At 44.5% G+C, this 23,480-nt stretch overlaps 1 protein-coding gene across 9 annotated transcripts in view; it reads right to left on the bottom strand.

The window, feature by feature from the left end:
• The window catches only part of CCDC73 (coiled-coil domain containing 73), a 250,434-nt gene that overhangs the window by 174,180 nt on the left and 52,774 nt on the right, over nt 1-23,480 (bottom strand). For 8 of the 9 annotated variants that reach the window (XM_056526613.1, XM_056526615.1, XM_056526611.1 and 5 more), the window contains 2 exons: nt 23,293-23,328; nt 12,508-12,582 (listed from right to left, as the gene is read on the bottom strand). In XM_056526613.1, coding sequence (XP_056382588.1) covers nt 12,508-12,582; nt 23,293-23,328 — 111 coding nt within the window. The remainder of the gene's footprint in view (nt 1-12,507; nt 12,583-23,292; nt 23,329-23,480) is intronic. The other variant, XM_056526616.1, reaches the window with a different exon arrangement.

The following is a 23,480-nucleotide window of genomic DNA, read 5'->3' as shown; positions in this document are numbered from 1 at the left end:
TGTATACCAGGTATTGAAATATCTCCAGCCGTTTGGAAGTTATGCAGTAACATATATTTCCCATAGACTTGTATGGGACTTTAAACAAAAACCCCGACCCTGGCAAATAAGGGTGAGTAAGGGTTAAATTACCTATCCTATGTTTGTTGTTAACATATAAGTAACATGTATGCCAAGTTTCATGTTAATATCTTTAGCCGTTTGGACGTGATTGTGAAACATACATACACACACACACACACACATACATTGAGTTTTATATATATAGATAAGGTGTGCAATAGCAAAAAATCATTTTAATGAGAGTGTCCATTTAAGTACCAGGACACAAGGGCATACCCATACGCCCTGCGTCCTAAACGGGTTAACAAGGTAGTTTAAAAAGTGTTCACAACACATCATTTTGGTTCAATTTGCTACAGAATTCTGCCTTGGATAAGTATTCAATGTTTTCCAAAGTGACTGAGAACTACACAGCAACTGTGTCGAAGGCCATTTTGAATTATTTGTCCATTCACTTAAAATAACATCAGTAATAACTGATAATGTCAAAGCAATTATTTTTTTTTTCCCCCAGCAGGCTGTATAATAACAAATGTCTTTTCCAAAATCATAGGATCTTGAAAAATAATGTTATACTTTTCCCTGATGCATTTGATCAAGTTGAAAAGAAACCTAGTGTACATTTTCTTTCTGGATATTTATTATTCTCATTTAAGAATGGGTCAACTATTTACAAGCACAACATTATATTTTACTGTGGCAGGTATCATTGTTTCATTTACAGGTCAGAATATCATTTAGTATAAAATGTCATTCACTTAAAGGCTGGTCTTTATTTTCTCATCTGTCTTGTGTATCAGGAGCAGTGGACCATGACATGCACTATTCATCACTTCTGCTCTGGCATGAACTGAACAAGGCAAAACAAATCCTTAAAGGATCTCAAAAATAAGGTCAGCCTTGTGAAGGCAAATACTTAGCTTCCAAAATGCAACTAGCATTAAAAAATGATTAAGCATGCTTTGGGTGACAGAGAAAACAATCTATTTGTAAAGAATTTTAAAGGGGTTATCCAGGAAAAAAACTTTTTTTTATATATCAACTGGCTCCAGAAAGTTAAACAGATTTGTAAATAACTCCTATTAAAAAATCTTAATCCTTTCAGTACTTATGAGCTTCTGAAGTTAAGGTTGTTCTTTTCTGTCTAAGTGCTCTCTGATGACACGTGTCTCGGGAACCACCCAGTTTAGAAGAGGTTTGCTATGGGGAGTTGCTGAGACACGTGTCATCAGAGAGCACTTAGACAGAAAAGAACAACCTTAACTTCAGAAGCTCATAAGTACTGAAAGGATTAAGATTTTTTAATAGGAGTAATTTACAAATCTGTTTAACTTTCTGGAGCCAGTTGATAAATAAAAAAAAGTTTTTTCCTGGATAACCCCTTTAATAAGAATTGAATGCATTGCATACCTTTAACAGCCTTTAATATGATTAAAATATCTGTGCCCTAAATACTCCCGTGGAAAACTTTTTTTTTGTAAATCAACTGTTACCAGAGAGTTAAACAGATTTGTAAATTACTTCTATGAAAAAATCTTAATCCTTCCAATACATTTTATGGGCTATATACTACAGAGGAAATGCTTTTCTTTTTGGATTTCTCTGATGTCACGACCACAGTGCTCTCTGCTGACCTCTGCTGTCCATTTTAAGAACTGTCCAGAGCAGCATATGTTTGCTATGGGGATTTTCTCCTGCTTTGGATAGTTCCAAAAATGAACAGCAGAGGTCAGCAGAGAGCACTGTGGCCGTGACATCAGAGAAATCCTAAAAGAAAAGCATTTCTTCTGTAGTATATAGCCCCTAAAAAGTACTGGAAGAATTAAGATTTTTTAAAAGAAGTCATTTACACATCTGTTTAACTTTTTGGCACCAGTTGATATATAAAAAAAAAAAAGTTTATCACGGGAGCACCCCTTTAAACTGTATTGTCCAAAGGAAAATTATGATAACTCAGCCGAGTACCTAACTTGTCATAGCTGTCAATTCTATTGAAATTAATCCTATCCTTCAACCTTGTTCTTTTGCATTGATGAGTCTATATTACATAAATTCTGCAATGTAACTGCTCTACTTAGGGGCTCACTACATCTTCCAGGCTCCTCCTCTGTTTGGACCTCAAACGCTGCTCTTCACTTGCAAGAAGCAAAGGAGCAGTGTATGAATGACAGTCCAGAGTATGTGAATTGGGAACATTGTAACATGCTTCCCTTTGAAAAAGTCTTATCCAGCTATAATGTACATGTGAGCAAAACAGGTTCAAAGCAAAAGAGTAAGGTTGCATTCACACCATGTTTTTGCAATACAGTTTCCGTATACGTTTTCAATGTGAAAACTGTATGCATTGACTCTCCGTATGCCAAAAGATGCATACGGTTGTGTCCGTTTTGCACTCTGTACGGTTTTGTCAGTTTTTTTTCCCGTACCCAAAACCGTAAGTCTACCACGTTTTTTGGTCCGTGTGAAAAACTGTATTAAACCGTAAACGTTTTTTTTTTTTTAACATGGGAGTCAATGGGAACCGTACAGAACCATATGTGCATACAGTTCCATTCCGTTTTTACCATACGGTTTTTGACTTTGCACAGTTTTTTTTCTTGGAATTTCAATCAAACAAGTGAAACTTTATTCAAAATGGAGTGAAAAGTTAAAAACGTATACGTTTTTTTCTTACAAAACGGATGCAACCGGACATCATTTTGCAAACCATATACGGTTTTTAACTGTATATGGGTTGAAATTTGTACAGACGTTTTGATACAGTTTAGTCAGGTTTTGAGGAATCCGTTTTTCATCAAAAACCTGATAAGGAAGGGGACTGTATTGCAAAAACGTGGTGTGAATGCACAATAAGGGGGAGGGGGTAACGGGATTAGCTAACCTTAATGTATGTCATCTTTGTTATCTTATAAATTACAAAATCTCGTAAAACCTACATATGCAAAGGTTTTTTTTTGTATTTTGCATTTTTATAGTGTTTTTGGGGTCAGTGGTGTGCATCATTTTCTTCATAGGCTTCTCTGTCTAACTTAACTAGCTCCAGGAAAAAAGCATATACAAAATGTCACAAAAAAGTTACCAAAACCATAATAAAATGTTGTAAAGACTTCCTTCATGTCTTCATAACATATACTCCGAATTATTATTTTATTTTATTTTTTTAAAGGTAAAATAAAAAAATATGCAATTATGCAATTTTTACAACATTCTAAGTGCGGTCAAACTACCATGCTATCTTGATTCTTTAGGTCGGCTTGATTACAACCCAATTTGTATAGTTGCATAGTCCATCATGTTTTACTAATTTTTAAATTGCCATTTTCTAGCCCCTATACCATCTGTAGATTTTATTGGTACCATTTTGGTATTTATCAGACTTTTTGATCACTAGTTATTCAATTTATTTGAGGCATGCTTTGGTAAAAACATGCAATTCTGGGGTTTGGTTATTTTTTTGCCATTTACTGTAGGGATAAATAATGTTACACTTTTATTGTACAGACAATTACGCAACAGACAATACCAAAAATGTTGATTTTGTTAACATTTGTTTAAATTATGTTTATTATGTTCACATATTTTTTATCTAAAATTTTTTTGAAAAGGGGGCTGATTTAACCCCTTATAGATGCAGGGCATAACTATACCCAGTACAGAATCACGTGCTCTTCTGTACTCCTGCCCATCCCGTGTGGCAGATGTTGCTTCAATATCCGTCTTGGGCCCACTCTCCTCAGATCTCTCTATAATCTACAGTATTATGCAATGTTATATAAGGGTTAATGTATTTGTATTTTCTATGCACTTGTTACCTTAAGAAACCTGTTGACAGGGACCTTGCTGTTAGGGGAGTATGCACAGGTGAACCATGCCAATGGGATCTTTCTAAATTCCTCCCATATATAGTGAGGTCAGAGTTTAATTCTCTCTTAGACTCTTGCTGAGGTACAGTTTGGGGAAAAGTGCAGTCTGTCTGTGAGGGAATTATGAAGGAGGCCTGAGGCCTAGTCCAGGGATAGGATTAGGAATACTTCTTTTTATGTGCCCGGGCCGGCTCCCGTGTATGGCTGCAGGCGGGGGCCGGCCAGAGCATATAAAAACTAATACTGTGTACTAAAAACCAGGGGGCCTCCAGCTGTTGTGAAACTACAACTCCCAGCATGCCCGGACCGGCAAAGTCTGTCCGGGCATGCTGGGAGTTGTAGTTTCACAACAGCTGGAGGCCCCCTGGTTTTTAGTACACAATATTAGTTTTTATATGCTCTGGCCGGCCCCCGCCTGCAGCCATACACGGGAGCCGGCCCGGGCACATAAAAAGAAGTATTCCTATCCCGGACATCCCTGTGTCCCGAAAAATCTTTTCGGGACATAAGGATGTCCGGCGGTCACTCACCATTCCCCGGCGTCCGCCTGCGATACTCCCGCGATCCTCCTCCGGTCCTTCGCTTCTCCACCTCTATGGTCGTACGCACGGGACATCACTGACGTCCCGTGCGTAAAACCATAGAGACGCAGGAGGACCGCAGGATCGTCGCGGGAGAACGCGCGCTGGCCGGAGCCTGGTAAGTGAACGTGTCATCTTCTTCAGTGTTCCGGTCACCGCTCCCCCGGTCCCGTCACCTACTGCGATGGTCCATAGGCCATAGCAGTAGATGTGACCCCGGGCCGGAGGAGCGGTGACCGGAACACTGTGGGGGCAGCAGTACAGACATCCAGCCTCCAGCCATACACTGTATATGGCTGGAAGCTGTATGTCTGTGGGGTGGGGGAACTGCTGACCTAATGTGGGGGGGAGCTGCCTACAAATGTGGGGGGAGCTGCCTAATATTGTGGGGGGGGGAGCTGCCTAATATTGTGGGGGGGGGAGCTGCCTAATATTGTGGGGGGGGGAGCTGCCTAATATTGTTGGGGGGAGCTGCCTGATATTGTGGGGGGGGGGGGGAGCTGCCTAATATTGTGGGGGTGGGGAGCTGCTGTCACGATGCCGGCTGGCAGGAGGTGGATCCTCTGTGCCAGGGAGGGATTGGCGTGGACCGTGCTAGTGGACCGGTTCTAAGTCACTACTGGTGTTCACCAGAGCCCGCCGCAAAGCGGGATGGTCTTGCTGCGGCGGTAGTGACCAGGTCGTATCCACTAGCAACGGCTCAACCTCTCTGACTGCTGAAGATAGGCACGGTACAAGGGAGTAGACAGAAGCAAGGTCGGACGTAGCAGAAGGTCGGGGCAGGCAGCAAGGATCGTAGTCAATAAGGTAATAGCAGGAGGTCAAGTACACAGTATGGACAACACAGTAACGCTTTCACTAGGCTCTAAGGCAACAAGATCCGGCAGGGGAGTGCAGGGGCAGAGATCAGATATAGTCTGGGAGCAGGTGGAAGCCAATTAAGCTAATTGGGCCAGGCACCAATCATTGGTGCACTGGCCCTTTAAGTCTCAGGGAGCTGGCGCGCGCGCGCCCTAGAGAGCGGAGCCGCGCGCGCCAGCACATGACAGCAGGGGACGGGAACGGGTAAGTGACCTGGGATGCGATTCGCGAGCGGGCACGTCCCGCTGTGCGAATCGCATCCCTGACGGCCATGACAGTGCAGCGCTCCCGGTCAGCGGGACCGACCGGGGCGCTGCGGAGAGAGAGACGCTGTAAGCGCTCCGGGGAGGAGCGGGGACCCGGAGCGCTAGGCGTAACAGCTGCCTTATATTGTTGGGGGGAGCTGCCTGATATTGTGGGGGGGGGGAGCTGCCTAATATTGTGGGGGAGCTGCCTAATATTGTGGGGGGAGCTGCCTAATATTGTTGGGGGGAGCTGCCTAATATTGTTGGGGGGAGCTGCCTGATATTGTGGGGGGGAGCTGCCTGATATTGTGGGGGGGAGCTGCCTACAAATGTGGGGGGAGCTGCCTAATATTGTGGGGGAACTGCCTACTATTGTGGGGAACCTGCCTACTATTGTGAGGGAACTGCTGACCTAATGTGGGGGGGAGCTGCCTACATATGTGGGGGGAGCTGCCTAATATTGTTGGGGGGAGCTGCCTACTATTGTGGGGGAAATGCTGACCTAATGTGGGGGAGCTGCCTACTATTGTGAGGAACCTGCCTACTATTGTGGGGGAACTGCTGACCTTATGTGGGGGGGGGAGCTGCCTAATATTGTTGGGGGGAGCTGCCTAATATTGTGTGGGAACTGCCTACTATTGTTGGGGGGAGCTGCCTACTATTGTGGGGAACCTGCCTACTATTGTGGGGGAAATGCTGACCTAATTTGGGAACCTGCCTACTGTTGTGGGGGAGCTGCCTACTATTGTGGGGGAGCTGCCAACTATTGTGGGGGAGCTGCCTACTATTGTGGGGGAGCTGCCTACTATTGTGGGGGGGAGCTGCCTACTATTGTGGGGGAGCTGCCTACTATTGTGGGGGAGCTGCCTACTATTGTGGGGGATCTGCCTACTATTGTGGGGGAGCTGCCTACTATTGTGGGGGAGCTGCCTACTATTGTGGGGGAGCTGCCTACTAATGTGGGGGAACTCACGACCTAATGTGGGGGAGCTGGCAATCTAATGTGGGGGAATCTAATCTAATGAGCGGAGCGCTGCATTTTACCAGAAGACGGGGAGAAGTCATTTTCGGTATCGGTTTCGGCCGGACATTTTTTTTTAATTTCGGTTTCGTTTCGGTTCTGAAATTTCCATTTTGGTGCACCTCTATTAATTACACATTACCCCGTCTGGCACCCCATGAATAGGATACGGGTGTGTGCCTTATGCAAGAACCCCCCCTCCCCAGTCTGAACTGTGTCCAAATTGCAGCAAAAACGCACGTCTGTGCGACAAAAATTGTGCCAGTTTTGTACAGGGACTTTACGAAGAGGTGCTTGTGATATAGAGGGGGAGGAGAAAATTTTATTGTCTGCCATTGTGAAAGTACCAAGTCTATGGTTATCACCCTCCGTCATATGTGCAAGTAGTGTGTGGGACTTGTGCTGCATAACAAGTACAGTGCTGTCCTACCCAGAAGGGGTTAACCGGCTCCCGCGATTCCCGATCTAACCAGTGGCTGCAGCTCCGCCCCCACCAGTTTCTGGCGGCAACGCCTCTCCAGCACAGCAAGGAGGAACCAAAAGGATTGTCATGTGTTGCACAGGGGAAGAAGTCTCTTCTGACTGGACCCAAGCACGAAGTTCCATGGTTGCCGCCGTCTTGAAAGTTCCTGGCTGCTGCATTCATCCCCAGTGCTGTCCTGCAGCATCGCATCACTGTTCATCAGTACAGTATTGCACAGAGTCTCCGGTATCCAGGTATGCCACTATTACCCTTGTTCTGTCCGCAACTGCCATTATCAAGTATCTTGCTACCGGGTGCCTGCAAAAAAAAGGGGGAGTGTCTGCTATTAACACCCCCACAGTTCCGGTGCAAACTCCAAGCTGCTGCCGCACATCTTCATCTTTCTTAAAGCGACAGCGCACCCTATTATTTTCAGATGTCTGAACCAAGTACAACCAACAACCCAGGTGTTCGAGCAACCCCAAAAATATTCATGGGGAATCCCATACTCCCTACTTACAGCGGAGACCCCTTCACCCTGAGGGACTTCAAGGAAAGAATTCAGAGCTTGTTTGTCTTTTACTCTTTTCCTCCTAATCAACAGGAGCAACTGTTAATGGGACAGCTCCATGGACCAGCTCTAGACGAGATCCGCACCTGGCTGGCATCCAAAAATGCGACTGTCGAGCAGATTTTTGAAGGATTGTACCAGGTATTTGAATCCCATTCCCCATCAGAGGTACGTCTCCGACTGTATGAAAGGTGACAAAAGCGTATGCTGTGGCCTTACAGAATGCCCTAGAGACTGTCCAGAAGTTAGATGGTATAACTCCCAAACAGAGCAATAAAGTGTTAATGGACAGATTTATTGATGAGGCTCACAACAAATGGGATAAAGCCCAACTGAAAATGTTAGTACAAAATCCAGACATGTCCTTTCCTGCCTTAAAAAGGATGGCCATGCAAGTAATTGAGTCCGGGACTGAATTAGAGGATGTTTGTGCTCCCCTTACACCCGCTCAGGAGCCCTCAGGCACGATGGTCAGGCCTATACAATCCCGTTCAACTGTCCCGGCCCCAGTCCAAACAACCCTGTCAGTCACTATGGCTTCAGACTTACAGAGTCTTAAACAAGACATTGAGCAACTAGAGAGTGTTAAACAAGACATTGAGCAACTGACTAAAGCTGTCAAGGAGCTCGCCCCCCGGCCTGCTCCACTCTCCCATGAGCAATCCCTGCCTAGAAAACCCCCCTCTGCTCTTGCCCCACGTAATCCCAGTTACTTGCTCCTCCACCCGCAAGGTATTCTGGGAGTAACAGACCCTTCTGTACTAACTGTAACAAGTCCGGCCACTGGAAAATGCAGTGCTGGGGTTTAAACGGAATTCACCCTAAGGTCAAGGACCGACCCTCAGGAGAACAGACAGCAGGCCAACTAAACTGGACGCTCTTGAAGAGCGATGGGCTCCGAGGTTAGCCAACTACAGCTTCACTATCAAGTATAGAAGCGTCAAGTCAAATGTCAATGCCTGAGGTCAAGGATTGACCCTCAGGAAAACAGACAGCAGGCCCAACTCCAGAACGACCTAAGCCAGGACTCTCACTTTATGTTGCCTCCTGAAGAATGAAGAATGATGCTAATTATAGTTCTTTCAAGTTGGAACTTCTCACCCTGGTATGGGCTGTGACTGAGAAATTCAAAGAGTATTTGGTAGCCATGCCATTTACAATTTATACCGATAACAATCCCTTGACACACTTGAACACCGCTAAACTGGGTGCTCTTGAAGAGCGATGGGCTTCGAGGTTAGCCAACTACAGCTCCACTATCAAGTATAAAAGCAGAAAGTCAAATGTCAATGCCGATGTGCTGTCCCGGATGACCCCAGGTGAAGAGCCACCACAAGAAGACGAGTGGGAGGATGTGGAGATGCCTCCGTTTTACCAGTGGTTTGTCCATCTAAATGTTGTCACTACCCTTGTCGAGGGTAAACCAAGGCCAGAGAAGGTTAAAGAGGATCTCTATACTTGGAAGACTCTGCAAGACGAAAGTCGCGTCATTGGAGACATGATGGATTATCTCCTGGCGAAAAAGGTACCGACCCGTCTGCGTCGGGCCCATTGTGACTATGAGTTGAAGCGACTGTGGCATCAGAGGAAACGACTGTTTGTGCAAGGACTGTTGTATCGTAATTCTTTGGATCTGGTCGCCGGTGAATTTACTACATCAGATTCTGGTTCCCAGAAGAGATACAGCGATGGTTCTCAATGCCTACCATGACCAGTCTGGACACTTCAGAGTCCATAAGACAAAAGCCAAAGTTCGGAGAAGATTCTACTGGATTGAGATGCGTAGTGATGTTGAGAAATGGTGCTCTGTCTGCAATGTTAAAAAAAATGGACGTAAGGACGCAAGAGCGCCCCTCCATCCCATTCATAGCAACAGACCCAACCAGTTGGTCGTACTAGACCACGTAAAACTGGCTCCTACCTGATCCGGGTACACCTACGCTCTCACCATGGTCGACCACTTCTCCAAGTGGGTTATCATTGTTCCAGTCAAAGATCTTACGGCCAAAACGGCCGCACAAATGTTCTACTCCAAGTGGGTGCCCAGAGTCTGTCTTAACTGACCGTGGACTGGCCTTCGAGGCTCAACTATTCCAAGAACTCTGTCAATTCCATGATTGTAAGAAGCTCAGGACTACCGCCTACCAATCCCCAAGGAAATGGGCTATGTGAGAGGATCAATCTAATGTTCATCCACATGCTGCGAGCAGCCTCTGTGTCACATCATGAAGAGTGGCCTCAACTGCTACCTGAATTGATAGAAATCTACAACAACACAGTCCACTGTTCCACTGGGTATACACCCATCTACCTGATGATGGGGAGGCATGGACAGCTGCCTAAGGACTGGACCTTCAGGCTACAAGCTGCAGCTGACAACTCTCCCTTGTCAGCCCATGAATAGGTATCTGATCATCAAAGGCAAAATCACAGAGGCAACAGGCAAGCCCAACAGAGGCAACAGGATGACTTGACTACAATCGCCATGCAGCGGCCAAACCCTTACTTGTTGGTGACAAAGTCTGGTTAAACAAGTTTCCTAGAGCAGACAAGTTGGACTCCATCTGGGAGACAGAACCTTTACATGATAATGGCTATTCCCTGCCCTGAGTCAGATGTCTACGCAGTGCAAAAGCCTGATCATGAACCACAGGTCATCCACAGGAGCTGTCTCAAACTCTGTCTGAAGGAGGACCTGCCAGTGCTTGTACAACCACCGCCTCATCCACGTGTGACGCCTGTTCGTGAATACGTTCCCGGTGAAGGGATACATTCTTCTATGGACATCCCCATGTTTTCGCCAACCCAGCCGACGTACATCTGTCTACCTCCGGCTCCTGTCTTGTCTCCTTTGGCTCCAGTCTATGCACCTGCTCCATGAGTTCCAGAGGTGGTCCCTGCTCAAAAAGTTTCCTGTTCAACCAGAAGAAACCCCTGGTGCACTTCCGGGTCTACCTCAGGATCCTGTTCCTCAAGAGGTGGTGCTGTGGAGATCTCAGCGGTCTACTCAGGGACAATTACCTGCTAGGTATTGAGAATAAATAAGTACATATTATTAGTCAGTACTAAAATGTATATTGTTACAATAGGATTGTATAGCCTTGAGAAAAGTATATATGCTAGCCAATTTCATGTAAAGTCAGAAAAGTAAACTGTATAAAAATCAAAAATTTATATAATGCATATTGTGTACAGATAGTGAGTTAATATACAGTACTAAAACTGTCTCAAGTCAGGACTGTTATCTCATAGTCAGTATTGTTATATTACAGTCCATACCAATACCAAAACATGTAGTGTCAGTACTAATTATTTTTCCTGTCCACTGTGCACAGGGTTCTCTGAGTGGCCACAGAGAGCACCTGGTAAGTCTAAATAGCACCTTAAGTGGAAGTTATTGTTGTCAGCATCTCAGTATACAAAAAATTTCTATGTTTCAGGGAAAAGTAGCAAAAAGCCGTTGGGCCCCGTAGCACAGGCATCTGGGTAGAGGGCCTCCGGCAGCCCGATCCGAAATATGTCATGTCATTCATGTCATACAAAAAAGGAAAATAGTGTGTCTATGGTTTCTGATATGTATATATGTATTGTCAGAAAAAAAATATTGATAATCTTTTCATGTCATTAACAGTAATATAGGGGTAATGTGTTGGTACAAGGTACAAATGACCCATTACAACAAACCGTTGCAACAACCGTTACTTCCTTCTTGACCTTTTTTTTACATTACATTGGAGTATGTAAGGACATTCATAAAAATACCACACGAACTCTTCCAACTGTTTATCACCCTGAGGACATTCCAACCAATGCCCCAGGTTTTCATTAATGCCCCAGGAACTATTTTGTTTGTTCTAACCAAGGTGATTAGGCCATTTCATTTACATCTGCCCTCCAGGATGTTACGTCGAGGATGGTTTTTCTCTAGAGGGGGAAGTTTGTGGTTACCCAGTACAGAATCATGTGTTCTTCTGCACTCCTACCCATCCTGTGTGGCAGATGTTGCTTCAATGTCCATCTTGGACCCACTCTCCTCAGAACTCTCTATCATCTAAAGTATTACGCAATGTTATATAAGGGTTAATGTATTTGAATTTTTTATGCACTTTTTACCTTAAGAAACCTGTTGTCAGGGACCTTGTTGTTGGGGGAGTATGCAAAGGTGAACTATGTAACTTATCCGGCCAATGGGATCTCTCTAAATTCCTCCCATATATAGTGAGGTCAGAGTTCAGTTCTCTCTCTTAGTCTCTTGCTGAGGTACAGTTTGGTGAAAAGTGCAGTCTGTCTGTGAGGGTATTCTGAAGGAGGCCTGATTCCTAGTTCAGCAACCACCATCTACTACCAGTTAACCCCACTACCCAGGTGAAAGTCAAAGCCTTGCAGTAAGCACTAAGTCCGGGGAATTTAATACAAGTCAAGTCCAACAAGTTAGTCAAGCTCAAGTCACTTAAGTCTAACGTGGGCTGCATTCAAGTCAAATCAGTCATATACAGCACAATCAAGTATAAGTCCCAGCAAGCCGATACGCTTCCCAAAGTTCACCCTGCATCTCCTTAACGCTAAAATGAGCTGTAACAGATTGTACCATCTTTCCAACCTCAGTAAAGCAAACGAGTTATACGTAACCTTGCATCGGAGTGATTATTTGCCCCATGCCTGGTACAGGAGAAGCTGGTCTACCTAGGGTGGTGTATAGGTCAACCATGCCATGGCATCTCAAAATTGTTCATTACACATTACCCCGTCCGACACCACACCTGTATATTCATAAAATTTAATGCTGTAATACACCCATGAGGGAGTGTAAAGCTTACTATTTTTATTGATACACTTCACCTGCAATGTCTTTATATCTTCTCTTAAACTACTGTTCTCCCTTTCCTTTGATTCTGCAGCGAGCTGGAATCGACCCTTTAACAAAAAAAAGTGCACTACGTAAAATGCAGTCAACATAACTGAGTAACATACTGAAAATAGATATGATTACAGTAGAATCTCCCAATAGCGGACACTCACGGGGAATAAAAAAGTGTTCACTATTGAGAGATGTCCCCTATGGGGGAAAAAGGCTCAAAAACCTTTCTAAATGTCTGAATACTGTACAGTATCCCCCCCAGAGTGTAATAACCTATAAAACATGATAAAAAGCAATATTACAGTACAATCTCCCAGTGATGTTTAATCACCCCTTATCCCCCATTATTTCATCCCCCTTTATACCCTGTGCCACCATATGCCTTGTGCCAAATTACCCCCCTTACCCCCTGTGCAACATCATTTCTCCTTGATTCCCCGCCCATGCGATTTCATTCCCCCTTTATTACCCTCTGTGTAAATCCATCAACCCCCCCCCTTTTTGAAGTGGCAAAGGGGGATAAAGGGGGCAATGAAAGAGCACAGGGGGAATCAAGAGGAAATTATGTAAAAAGGGGGGGTGATTTGACACAGGGGGAATAAAGTGGCACGGGGAGATCCGGGAAGGAGGGGGGTGAATGATGTGGCCGGCAGATGTAAAGAAGCATGAGACCACTGAGGTCTTCTGGGGCTGCTGCAGCGGGGGCCTGGATCCCCTGGGAGTCTGGGCCCCTACTGGGGTATTGGCTGTACCCACTGAACACATAAAAGTTTGCCTCATCCCTGAACAAAATCTTCTGTGTAAACTGAGGGTCCTGTTCCAATTTTTCTTTTGCCCATTCTGCAGCACCTGAAACTACGGATACTGGAAGCCTGTGCTAGCATTTCTCCTGCGGTGTTGCTATCAGTGTGTGAAGAGTGGGAAAAGAGTTAAGTTAAGTTAAAACCAAGCCCATCATTGTTTTTCTTGTGAAATTCCCAATAAGTTTGATGTGTCACATGACCCTCTTCCTATTGAAAAAACAAAAGTTGCATTCAAAATGTCCGACTTCAAAATGGCCGCCATGGTCACCACCCATCTTGAAAAGTTTCTCCCCTCACATATACTAATGTGCCACAAACAGGAAGTTAATATAACCAACCATTCCCATTTTATTAAGGTGTATCCATATAAATGGCCCACCCTGTAGATAAATGGGGATTAGATGCCCGTGCAACAAACTGTACATAGGTCGAACAAAAAGATGTTTAACCCAAAAAATTGGGGAGCATATTTATAATATGAATTGTAAATATGATTTTCATCCCCTTTCTCATCATTATTACATGTAGAAGCATAATGCACATCTACAATTTCTCCCAGTGAAAAATATATTTACCTGATTGGTGAGGAGGCACTTTTATTTCCCAAAGGGAGGTCACTGGGTATTTGACTTAGACACCATGGTACCAAAAAGTCTTAACATAGACATGGAACTGTTTGCCTTTCTGGTTAATTCATTTGGATGTGTTTGCCTCAGTACTGTAATCTTAATTGTCTCTTTTTATTGGAATAGTCATATGCACTTTTTAACCCCTTAATGACCGGGCCATTTTTCATTTTTGCACTTTCGTTTTTTCCTCCTCACCTTCTAAAAATCATAGCGCTTTCAATTTTCCACCTACAGACCCATATGAGGGCTTGTTTTTTGCCTCACCCATTTTACATTGTAATGACATCAATCATTTCATCACAAAATCTATGGCAAAACCAGAAAAAAAATATTTGTGAAGCCAAATTTAAAAAAAATGGCATTTTGAAATTTTTTAGGGCTTCCGATTCTACGCAGTGCAATTTTCAGTAAAAATGGCACCTTATCTTTATTCTGTAGGTGCATACGGTTACAAGGATACCTAATTTATATAGGTTTTATTTTATTTTACTACCTAAAAAAATTATAACTACATGCACCAAAATAACTAGATTTAAAATTGTAATCTTCTGACCCATATAACTTTTTTATTTTTCCATATACGGGAATGTTTGAGGGCTTATTTTTTGCGCCGTGATCTGAAATTTTTATCTGTACCATTTTTGTTTTTTTGGGACTTTTTGATCGCTTTTTATACATTTTTTTAGGGTATACAAAGTGACCAAAAATGGGCAATTTTGGACTTTGGTATTTTTTACGTAAACGCCATTGACTGTGCAGTTTAATTAACATTATATTTTTATAGTTCGGACATTTGTGCATGCGGCGATACCACACATGTTTATTTTTATTTTGTTTACATATTTTTTATATGTAAATTGGGAAAAGGGGGGTGATTCAAACTTTTTTTTTTTTTTTTACACTTTATTAGTCTCCTTAGGGGACTTTTAGGAGGAATCATTAGATTCCTCATACAGATTAATATAGTACCAATACCATAGAACTACATTGATCTGTGTGCTCTGCGCTTGATTGATAAAGTTTAGTTCAGCCAGGCTCTATCAATTACAGATAGCAGCCAGCACAGGAAGAGAGGTAACCTCTTCGCTGCTGTGGGGGCAATCCACCCCACTGGACCACCAGGTAGTCTTTTAAGGTCCATAAGACACCGCTGTCAGCTTTGACAACGGTGGTCTAAAGGGTTATTAGCTGGCTGCAGCGATCGCCGCATGTCAACTATTAACGGCGGCTCCCAGCTACAGGAAACAGCTGGGGGCCGTCCGTTATTGCGCTGGCTCGAGTCAGGAGCCCGCGTCATACACCACTTGCTGTCTCAGGATGAGCCGGCTCATCCTTAGATGCCAACCGGTTAAACTATTACAATACATAAATGGTGTTATTTTGAAAAAATTGGACTAGGTCCATTTTTGCTGAAATTTTGCAGCTTCCACATTTTTGCATTCTAGTGTCATTTAGTACACCATTTCCACATGTGCATAAGTGATGAAGTAGCACTGTATGTGTTTCCTGTAGATTTTTACAGCGGGTAAAATAAGTAGGGAACACATCTCCATATTTTTCATTAAATATATTTTCAATGGGATTTAAGTCAGGGATTGGCTGGAACATTCTAGCAGTTTTATTTTCTTCCTTTGAAACCATTTGAGAGGTTCCTTGGCTGTGTGTTTGAATTATTATGCTGCTGAAATGTCCGCTCTCGTTTCATCATCATCCTGGTAGATGGCAGCAGATTTTTGTCAAGCATATCTCAGTAAATTAACCTATTCTTCCTTACTGTAATTATCTAGAGTTTGCCAGTACCATTTGCTGAAAAGCAGCCAAACACCATGATGTTCCCACTGTTGGTTAGTAGTTATGAGCAACAGGGGCCATATTTAAATTTACGATATTTCACGAATATGTGGATATTCGCTATGTTCGTTCACTTTTTTTTCCATGCGAAAATCATAATGAAATTCGTATAGTGCGCATGCGCGATTATGTGGTGATGATGCGATGTAAGGGCAGATGTTATTACCCTAGGGGAAGATGGCCTTAACCCCACTAGGTATGGCCTGTGGCTTGTACCCAGGCTTCTGGACTTCATAGACATCTAGGAAAGGAATTGCTGTTACTATTTAGGGCTCCAATTTGTCTGTTCTCTGGAATTTTCTTAATCAGACTTTGTCGCCCACCTGCAGTGGCTTAGCTGTGGCATGACAGTTATAGTCGTCCTGTTGCCTTTGTCGGGCCTCATCCATTTTTTTTACTGAAAATCTCTTTGGCCTCTTGAATCAGCCTTTGGTGATCAGAAACCCACTAAAGGGATGCTTGAGGAGAATTGTTGATTGGGGCTTGCAACCCGAACGTCCGATCTTTAGGCAGTTGCCCATGTCGTCCCATCATCAAGTAGAAAGGGATATATCCGGTGGAACAGTGCATGGTATTGTTGTAAATCTCCAGCAGCTGAGGTAGTAACTGGGGCCATTCTTCTTGTCATGACACAGAGGCTGCTCACAGCATATGGATGAAGACTTGATTGATCCGCTTACAGAGCCTGTTCCCTACAGGATGATAGGCGGTGGTTCTGAGTTTCTTGCAGTCATAGAATTGACAGAGTTCTTGAAATAGTTGGGCCTCAAAGGCTGTTCCACAGTCAGTTAAGACAGACTCAGGAAACCCAAGGGTTTGCACCCACTTAGAGTAGAACATACTTGATAGTGAACTTGTAATTAGCTAATCTTGAAGCCCATCACTGTTCAAGGGCACCCAATTAGGCAGTGTTCAAGTGGGCCAGTGGGTTATTATCCGTGTAGACAGTAAATGGTGTGGCAGCCAAATAATCCTTGAATTTTTCTGTCATGACCCATACTATCCAATATAAAAGAACTGTAATTCTAATCGTTCTTCTCTGATCCTAGCAGATTACGACTGGCGTAGGCAATCACTCTCTCTTTTCCATCCTGAACTTGGGACAGGACGGCACCCAGACCTTCAATCAGTATATAGCCAGAATGGCTGACTGTAGCCTGGATACGCCAAGATGGGTGGCTGCATCAGCAGACGTTTGAGAGCTTGGAATGCTGTCTCATGCTCTTCGGCCCAATCAATAGATAGTCTTCCATTGTAATTCTCCTTCGCCGTTCCCCGTAGAAGAGCTGTAAGGGGTTCTGCAATTTGGGATGAAATGGCGGTTGTAGCCGGCAAATCCCAGAAAGCTCCTGACATCCTTCACAGTGTGCGGTGTAGGACAGTTCTTGACAGCATCCACCTTTTCTGGATTTGGCTGGACTCCCTCTGCGCTGACAACGTGGCCGAGGTAGGGGACATGAGGTTTGAGCAAGTGGCCTTTCGATGGTTTGATCTTCAGCCCATGACATGTTTGATCAGGACTTGAAAGATGTCTGAGGTGTTCCTGGTAAGACTTGGAGTACACAATGACATTGTCCAGGTATAACAAGACACTTTGGAAATTCAGATGTCCCAGGCACCTTTCCATCAGACACTGGAACGTAGCAGGGGCATTGCACAGCCCAAACCGCATACTTTTGAATTCAAACAACCCCATTGGTGTCACAAAGGCAGTCTTCTCCCGAACCTCCGAGGCCATGGATATTTACCAGTACCCGCTGGTTAAGTCCAGGCTGGAGAAGTAAGCAGCAGACCAAAGGCCGTAAAGGGACTCCTCAATTCTTGGCAGAGGATAAGCGTCTTTATGTGTGAAATTTTTCAGTTTCCTGTAGTCGACACCAAAGCGGATAGTTCCATCTTTCTTCTTGACTAGGACGAGGGGTGCTGTCCAGGGACTCTGACTCTCTTGAATGACGTCCGCCTCCTTCATGTAGGCTAGCATCTTCTTGATAGTCTGATACATGCCAGGTGTGACCGGACAGTGCGGCCTCTCTTTGATAGGCATGCTGTAGCCTGTAAGGTTACGTTGCTGAATCATTGAAGTTTTTCCGAAGACTGTGGGGTGTTTACTGAAAGCTTCTTGATACCTCTTGGCGACATTGACGACTCCATTGACCTGGTCCCATGGGGTAGTAGCATCCCCAACCTGGAGTTGTGCCCACCAGGGCTTTGGGGGATTAGTACTGGATTCACCGGTGACTTGAGCCACATGTTGTTGGGCCACTAAACGTTCAGTCATGATGTCTTTCGACTGAGCCACTGGAGTGCACTTGGGTAAAACAGTAGCAGAATCAGACAGGTTCACTAACAGTACTGGAACTCTTCCGTTTGAGACGATGACAAGACTTCTTGCAGCTCGGACCAATGGATGATCTTCTAGCTGCATGTGTTCCAGTAGGGCCTGATAATCCCGGTTCTTGACTCTGGGATGTGCATGGCACCACGCACCAGATGGTGGTTTCAGTGTTGAACTCGTACCCTGCAGATCTCCCCTTGCTTGTTGGCAAACTTCTGTTCAGCTTGTAGAACTTTCAGGTGGTGCTGCACAGCCTGCTGGTCTGAAGGGGGCATATGGGGAAGAGAGGCATACAAGGCATCTAGGATCTCAGTAAAACAATTTCTCATAATGTTCATCCCCAATATCAATTCAGCAGACCCCTTATCTGTCACATTAGTTACAATCACTACCTGCCCTGTAAGTACATGTTCACCCAATTGAATGGTTGGTTCCCAGTATCCATGTCTGGGGACTGGTTGCCCATTGCCCGCACCTACTCTGAAATTAACATCATCAGGCTCACACAATAGAGTAGCATTCCAATGCTGATAAAAAAAACACATTTAGATAGGGTAGACACTTGTGACCCTGTATCTATTAACGCCTCTATAGGTGCACCTTCTACAATATTTGTTACAAGGGTGCAGGAGGCGACATAAAGTGAGAGTCCTGATTAAGGTCATTCGAGGGTTGGACCTGATGACTGTTTTCCTGAGGGCCGGTCCTCGACCTCAGGGTGAATCCGTTTCAATCCCAGCACTGCATTTTCCAATGGCCGGGCTTGTTACAATAGGTGCAAAAAGGTCTCTGAGTCCCAGAATACCTATTGGGCGGAGGATTACGGTAACTGGGATTGGGGGAGCAGGGACAGGTTTTCTAGGTAAAGTTCTCGGTCAGGTGGAGCAAGCCGGGCGGCAATTTCCTTTACAACTTTAGTCAATTGCTCAATGTCCTGCATAACACTCTGTAGATACAAGACAGTGGTGACTGGCAAAGTAGGTTGCACTGGGGCGGGAGCAGGGGACGGTGATGTATATAGGCTTGGCCATTGCCCCTAGTGGTTCTTGAGCAGGTGTAAGGGGAGTACAAACTTCCTCTAAATAAATGACATGGATAGCCAGTCTTTTAAAAACAGGAAATGACATGTTGGGATTTTGGACTGTTAACATTCTCAACTGGGCCTTGTCCCACTTATTATGGGCTCCATCAATAAATCTGTCCATTAACACTTTGTTGCCCTGCTCGGGAGTTACACCATCTAATTTCTGAACAGTCTTTAGGGCATTCTGTAGGGCTACAGCATATGCTCTCAAGGTCTCATCTGGCTTCTGTCGCTTTTCACATAGCCGGAGACGTACCTCTGATGGAGAATGTGACTCAAATACCTGGTACAGTCCTTCAAAAATCTGCTCCACAGTTGCCTTCTCAGATGCTGGTCAGGTGCAGACTTCCTCTTTTGCTGGTCCCTGGAGTTGTCCCGTGAGCAGTTACACCTGTTGGTTAGGAGGCAATGAGTGAAAGAAAAACAAGCTCTGGATCCTCTCTTTGAAATCACTCAGGGTGAAATGGTCGCCATTGTAGGGAGGAAGGACAGGATTGCCCATGAATACCGGTGCTGTCGCTGGAACACCACAGTTGTTGATGCTTGCAGGAGCCAAGACACTAGCTGCTGGACCAGGTGGCGAGCTTGCCACTGGAGAGGGAGGGGCGCTGACGCCCGGTTGATCTGTGGTCCTGGGTTCAGACATCTTGTGGAATTTTGAGTGCGCTGTTGCTTTAAGAAAAATTAGGTGCATTCCCCTTTAAGAGAGCTGATGAAGTGCTGCAGCAGCTCTGGTTTGGATGATGGGGTAACAACAGCAGACGCTGTTTTGCAGTTACCCGGTGACAAAAGACTTAACAACCAGACTTGCGGACAACACCGGGATACTGGTAACAGACTGTGGCACCAGAGATTCTATCTTGATGATCGGTGATGCTTGCAGAACTTGCAGTGCAGCACTAACTTGTTGAGCAACAGCTGGGGATAAGCGCAGCAGCCGGAACTTCCAAGATAGCTGTGCCCAGGGAACTTCCTGTTTGGGTCCGGTCAGGAAAATCTTCCCCTGTGCAACACAGGGTGGTCCTTTTGGTTCCTCCTTGCTGGATTGAAGAGGCGTCACCACTGGGGACTGGAGTGGGTGGAGCTGCGACCGCTTGCGCATGCGGGAATCGTTGGACCAGATTTACTCTTTCAGATACAAACTTTACACAGGGCTGCACGACTTTTATACGGTTCACAATGGCAGACAGTAAACGTCTATTCACCTCCCCCTCTATTTCACCAGCGCCTCGCAACATACAAGTTACACTGAGGAAGTCCTGTACACTTTCTGGCGCAATATCTGTCACACACTTGTGCCTTTTTCTCGGCAATGCTGGACACAGTTCCGATTGTGTAGTACTTTTTGCATAAGGCGCACACCCGTATCCTGTTCTTAGGATGCCAAAAGTTGAGGTGAGGTTGCAATGTAAGGGCAGATGTTATTACCCTAGGGACAGATGGCATTAACCCCTTGTGTTTGTGATGCCAGGGCGTTGCTATCCTCTACACCACCCAAGGCATGGTCACTGGGCTAGGCGCGGGGCAAATAATCACTGATGCAAAGTTACGGAACAACAGCAGCTTTGCTGAGGCAGACAGATGGAATAGTCTTTACAGCTCAGTTAGGCCCAAGGAGATGTCCTGTGACTTAAAGAGACTTGCAGGCTCGCTGGGACTTGTAGTGGACTTGGACTGAATTGTGCAGACCCACGCTGACTTTAGCAGACTTGACTATGACTGACTAGACTTCACCCCTGTGACTGCTTACCAGGCTTTGAAGTTCATTGAAGGGGCACTTGGTTGGTGGAAGCGTGGCTGCTTGGTTAGGCCTTGGGTCTCTTCAGGACACCAGACACTCTCAGGTCTTGACTGAACCTCAGCAAACTCTAGACTCAGAACTGGTTAAGCTAGCTCCTCCCTTGTATGTATGGGAGCAATTTGGAGGGGTCCTTTAGGTCACCACACAAGTCACCTGGTCACTGACACCTTCCCTGGTTACATGTCTTAACAGGACCTAAAGGCATATACATCTAAAGCAAATACATTAACCATTTGTTTGTACAATAAGATAACTAGAGTCCTGAGGAGTGTGGGGCCAGGGGACTAGGACTGAGTCCACTTGAAAATGACCTTAGATTGTACAAAAGGGCCACTTCTGTACTGGGCCACCACAATTATATCTTTCAACTAACTAACACTATACCCTACACTAGAACCTAACTATCAATTCAGTATATAATTTGATATAGCACAGCACAGCGCAGACAGTGTTCAATCTCCTCTCACAGCCACATGAAACTGCAAAAAAACGCTGCTGGGAAGAATCATATATTGAAGGGGTGGGCAACTTTCCTATTGGTTTCTAGGGATGTTGCTAACCTCTGACAACTGTATTTGCATCCTTCTCATTGGCCCACAAGCTAAAAGAAGGGAGGGATCAGTGTCTTCTGAAAGTGCCAATATTTGTGAATATTCGCATATACAAAATATTCGCACTCCACACCGACTCACACAGTAAATAATATTGGAGACTTCTTTGGACCACGAGCTGGAAGCAGGGAAGGATGATCACTCTTTTTTTACACAGTACACATCATTGTGATGTGTACTGTGAAAAAAAACAAAAAAAGAATATTCGTCATTCCGAATATATAGCACTATATTCTAAATATTTGCGAAATTGCGAAGTGCCTATATTCATGGTAAAAATTTGCATTTTGAATATTCACTATTGGTTAGGTGTTTTTAGAGTGATGTGCAGTACCATTTCTCCTCCAAATATAGTTTGTATTATGGCATCCAAATAAACTGTGGCTCATGTTCCCTTTCCAGCAAAGCCTCACGAAGCCACCTTTATCTCCCATTATAGGCTAAATACTAGGAAGTCTGAGTACTTGTCCTTTGGATAAACTATAGTGAGTTCTGCCATTCTCCTTTTTTGCTTGATCCCCATCTGGGCTGCTGGAAGGATGTATGGGAATCATTAAAGATTTATTAAAGTCTGATCTGCTGGTACCCCCCTTAATCTCCAGGCCGGCATCACAGCGTTCTGAACATTTATGTTCAGAACGCTCGGTGCGGACGGCCCTGGTTATGACGTCACGCCCCCTCCACTAATGTCTATGGGAGGGGGCGTGACAGCTGTGGTCACTCGTCACACACCTATCCCCCACTCCTATAGACATGAATGAAGAGGACATATCGTGACCTCACGACCATGGCCGCCCGAACCAAGCGTTCTGAACATGAATGTTCAGAATGCCAAGGTGCCGGCCTGGAGATTGCTAGGGTCCCAGCAGCCAGACTCCCCGTGATCAGACATCTTATCCCCTATGCTTTGGATAGGGGATAAGATGACCCGGGCGGAGTACCCCAATGATAATTAGTTTTCCCTTAGTCCTACCAGCAGCACACTCATTTCCCACCCTAGTTATAGCTTAGTTGTCTTGTTATAACACATTGGGTTGGGGTGATCTTCCTCTTTACAGAGGGTCCTTAATTGTTTGATTTAATCTAATTACTACTTAGGCTGATTAAAATTCTACCATCCGACCAAACCAGGGGGAGGGGGGGGGGGGGGATTACCCCATCTCTGCTGCTGTTAGGGCTAAAAGGAAAACAATTTTTTGTTAGAAATAATTCCTGCAAATCTTGTTATGTCAGCCTGCTCTAAAAGTGTTTTTAGCATTTTAACCCCATTGACTTCTACTACTTTTCTACTGTCATGGCTATGCCCCCTCGTGACGTCACACCCCGTCCCCTCAATGTAAGTCTATGGGAGGGGGGCATTGTGGCCTTCACCCCTTTAAAAGAAAGTCTTGAATCACACAGCCAATGGATCACATGCTTTTCAAAAGGATAAACACAACTGGAGAAACACTGCAAAAAACATAAAATAAAACATACTGGGCCTAATTTATCAGAACTGTGTAAAACAAAAACTGTCCATTTCAGGTATCAGGACTGAGAACCAAAGCAATCTAAACTTTTTACATGTGTACATGTATAACATGTCAAAAGTTTATACAAATGACAGTAACACTTTAAATTCTATACTATTTAGCAATTTCCTTAAAACTTACTTTTTCCTCTTCAATCAAGCACATTTTTGCCTGCAACTATAATGTAAAATAAGAAATGTGAGAATAATAATCTCAAAGCATTGATATATTACTAGTTTACATTCTGTACCACAGAAACAAGTTGTAAAATGAACATCATTTTTGTCAATTTAGCCAATATAAAGCCAACAGAAGGAAGGACCAGATTC

This window comes from Hyla sarda, chromosome 6 (assembly GCF_029499605.1).
Source record: "Hyla sarda isolate aHylSar1 chromosome 6, aHylSar1.hap1, whole genome shotgun sequence".
Lineage (NCBI taxonomy): Eukaryota > Metazoa > Chordata > Amphibia > Anura > Hylidae > Hyla > Hyla sarda.
The sequence above is the reverse complement of the archived record's forward strand: the minus strand, read 5'-3'. Positions and strand labels throughout refer to the sequence as shown.